The 4,053-nt window shown below is 44.5% G+C and overlaps 1 protein-coding gene across 1 annotated transcript in view; it reads right to left on the reverse strand.

Moving 5' to 3' along the window:
* Positions 1–1,831: 1,831 nt before the first annotated feature.
* Positions 1,832–4,053, reverse strand: part of KASH5 (KASH domain containing 5) — a 39,297-nt gene continuing 37,075 nt past the window's right edge. Inside the window, exon 7 of the mRNA XM_063436727.1 lies at positions 1,832–1,883. Coding sequence (XP_063292797.1) covers positions 1,862–1,883 — 22 coding nt within the window. The 3' untranslated portion in view covers positions 1,832–1,861. The remainder of the gene's footprint in view (positions 1,884–4,053) is intronic.

Genomic DNA, 4,053 nt, shown 5'->3' on the forward strand with positions numbered 1-4,053 from the left:
GGTCGCGGCGGTCCCCGTGTCAACCGGCAAATTGTATAGTTTGGTGTAGAAGTCATGAAATTCCACGTTATTTTATCCGCCCGTCTCGTGGGTGTTGCGCCCGCTGTCTGGAGCGTAGTAATCTGTGCCAGTCGTCGTTTCCGTTGTAGCATTTTGGCAAGCATACGGCCACATTTGTTTGAGTGTTCGTAGAAGTATCTGCGTGATTTGCGGAGCATATGTGTCAGTTTCTGAGACAGCAGTCGTTTAAGGTCCCTTCGAGCTTCCAGGAGGAGCCGGTAGTTGTCTTCCGTCGGGGTGGTTCCCCCACCCGCATCCCCCAGCCCCCACAGCAAAACAGTGTTCACTCAGCTCCCTAGGTGATCGTGAGTCTTAGTTGGTTTCCACACAGCACGGCCGGCCAAGATCCCGGGTGCTGCGTGGCATCGGGTGCGTATCAGGGGGTGGGGCCGCACATGTGGCACGGTTAACAATGCTGGGCCCAGGTCTACCGTCCACGTCATCCAACAATCCCTGTCCCATCAACCCCGGGTCCACAGATCCCGGGTCCCGCTCCCCACCCAAAGCTCCATGGAGGTGGACTGACTCATGGCGGCTGCCCGTCTCTACTTCTAATCCTTGAATGTCCGTGGGGCACCATTGGCCTAGTATTTGTATGAATAGGGCCCGAACCGTATGCGGTAACGGTGTGGAGTCCGGCTCCGGTAGACCTCGGATCCCTATGTTATGGCGGCTGCTGCGGTTTTCAAGGTCTTCAACCTGGCGGCGTAGGGCGAGGAGGAGGTTACCATGGCGGGTGGTAGCGAGTTCGGCGGCCCTGTGTTGTGTTCGGCTCGCCTGTGCCTATGTTTCCAGGGCTTCAACCCTCACCTCCACTGCGGCCAGGTCGGTGCACTGGGTAGTGATCTCTTCCCGTACCGCCGCCCGGAACTCCTGCAGCAGGCCTCCAGTGTCCGCCTTTGTGAGCCTTTTTTCCAAGCTCATAGTCAGTTCTTGTCTGATTTGGGCTAGCGCACCTTCCCGTTCACTGCCTTCCAGCGAGTCTCCCGCGCTTTCCATGCTTGGGGAGAACGGCGCCATCTTGTCCATGGCTCTGGTCCCTCATAACTCCGCTGGTGTGGAGACGAAATCGTCCATAGTGCCTGTGGGTCTGCGAGGTGAGCTAGTCAGCGATGTTCCCTGGGAGGAAGGCTTCTTAGTACGAACCATTTTGGCTACGGGTTCTGCTAAATTATCGCAATTTTGTGGCTTAGGGCGAGGAGCTCAAGCACTACACGTCCTATCTCATGCTCGATCCGGCAACGCCCTTTCCCATTGTTTAGTTCTTTGTGATTTTCTTTTTATATTGGCCAGGGCTGTGTTTGAATCATGCTGGCTCTGCCCCTGATCTGCCTCCTTGTCAGTCTCAGCCAATCCTATGGGGAAGCACTGTGATTGGATCAGGCTATCACATGTCAGCAGACTGCTTGTTTTTCCTGAGTCTAACAGCATGCAGAGCTACAGCTTCTGGCTTGAATACAGTAAGATTTTTACTATATTTATGGAGGCATGAGGGGCCCAGGGGGGCTAGATGGTCGTGTTAACACTATAGAGTCAGGAATACATGTAGTTGCACTGGTGACTATAGTGTCCCTTTAACGAGCAGGACTCTCTAGGCTTCCAGTGGTGAGTAATGTTTAAGACCATTACTGCTGCCTAAGAGATGTAGTTTGAGCACATGTCATATTTCTGTGTTGGCTACTAGAGCTGGACTTGAACATTCAAACACTGTATACATAGAATTGTGTAAACCATATAAGTCATATGTGCTACAAAAGCATGTCTAAAAGTACCTCTTTTTGGAGAGTTTGTATTTGGTTATTTAATGACACCTTCTCCATTTCCTGTAAAATGAAAGTTAAAAAAAATAAGATAAGCGACCAGTAAAAAGTCCAGTCAGGACTGGATGAATTTAGCATGTTGAAATATTTAAGTTCATAAATGCAATGCACAAGAGCACTATTACATCACTACCAAATTATGGCATTTTTGCAAAGTTCCTGTGTTTCCCCAGGATCAGGTAAAAAGTTATGCTTCTCATAGAGAGGCGTTGGATTCAGTGCCTCTATGAGATGTATTGCAGGTTCAGTGTGGAGACTGCTGTACACAAGCACTGACTCCCAATGCTTGTCTATGAGAAGCATTCTATTGGCCGACATAATCAGTAGTGTGGAACTGTCGATGGAGCAGAGCTGTGGCGACTAGACACTCTCGCTCCTGGATTAGTGGTAAATTAAAGGGACCCTATAGTCACCAGAACCACTTCAGCTTAATGTAGTGAGATTCTGGTGTCTATAGCATGCCCATGCAGCTCAGCAATATAAATGCTGCCTTTTTATAGAAAAGGCAGTGTTTAAATCGCTTCCTAGTAACACCCTAGTGGCTGTCACTCAGACAGCTACTGGTGGGACTTTCTGGTGAGGTTCTGCAATCTATGCACGCTGAACTATTCCTATAGAGATGTATTGATTCAATGCATCTCTATGAAGAGATGCTGATTGGTGCAATACGCAATAGCCTCCCACTGAATTGGATGAGATCATTCTGAGGGGGGTGATACCTAAACATGTAGACCAGCACTATAGGGATACAGTGTTCCTTTAACCCTTTATTTTACAAAAACCTGTATCAGTATTTTACAAGCGCTTTCTCTTTGGTTTTATTTTTCTTTATTTTACATGTTTTGCTGAGAGAAAGGGGGCCCAGTAATCTCTCTTTTGGATTGTTGAAGCTTGTCGAAATAGTGTTGAACCTGCAATTGAGTTTCAGTCTTTCTTTGATAATTGAAAAGTATAACAACCTTTATTAAAGATTAGTCAAGCAGCCACGCCGTGTTTCGTTCAAAACATAAGGACTTAAATAAACTACACTATTACTGCAACACTTAATGTATTTATTAACCCCTTAAGGACTGAGCCAAATGTACACGTTGTGGACAAAACAAAACTTAAACAAAACCTGGCATTTGCGCTACATGTCTGTCCAACCGTAATTCACCTCTTTCATATTAAATGCACCCACCCTTATTATATATAATTTTATTCAGGGGAAACAGGGCTTTCATTTAATATCAGATATTTAGCTATGAAACATAATTTAATATGAAAAAAATGGGAGAAAATAAGACATTTTGTTATTTTTTAGTTCTACATGACATTTTAACTGTCAATGTCATAATACTGTTTGCTTCTACTGCAATAAAATACACATATTTCTATTCAGCAAAGTCTCACGTGTAAAACAGTACCCCCTATGTACAGGTTTTATGGTGTTTTGGAAAGTTACAGGGTCTAATATAGCATGTTACATTTGAAATTGAAATTCGCCAGATTGGTTACGTTGCCTTTGAGACTGTATAGTAGCCCAGGAATTAAATTTACACCCATAATGGTACACCATTTGCAATAGTAGACAACCAAAGGTATTGCAAATGGGGTATGTCCAGTCTTTTTTAGTAGCCATTTGGTCACAAACACTGGCCAAAGTTAGCGTTAATATTGGTTTGTGTGTTAAAAATGCAAAACGCCAATTTTGGCCAGTGTTTGTGACTAATTGGCTACTAAAAAAGACTGGACATACCCCATTTGCAATACCTTGGGTTGTCTACTATTGCAAATGGTATGCCATCCTAGGGGTAATTTTCATTCTTGGGCTACCATAGGGTCTCAAAGGCAACGTAACCAATCTGGCGAATTTTAATCTGAAAAAAATGAAACACAAGCCTTAAATTTGACGCTATAACTTTTGAAAACACCATAAAACCTGTACATGGGGGGTACTGTTGTACTCGGGAGACTTCGCTGAACACAAATATTTGTGTTTCAAAACAGTAAAAAGTATCACAACAATAATATTGTTCGTGTAAGTGCAGTTTTTGTGTGAAAAATGCAAAAAACATCACTTTTACTGGCGATATAATCGTTGTAATCCATTTTAGGGTTTTGAAACACTAATATTTGTGTTCAGCGAAGTCTCCCGAGTAAAACAGTACCCCCCATGTACAGGTTTTATGGT

The sequence above is a fragment of the Pelobates fuscus genome, chromosome 11 (genome assembly GCF_036172605.1).
Source record: "Pelobates fuscus isolate aPelFus1 chromosome 11, aPelFus1.pri, whole genome shotgun sequence".
NCBI lineage: Eukaryota > Metazoa > Chordata > Amphibia > Anura > Pelobatidae > Pelobates > Pelobates fuscus.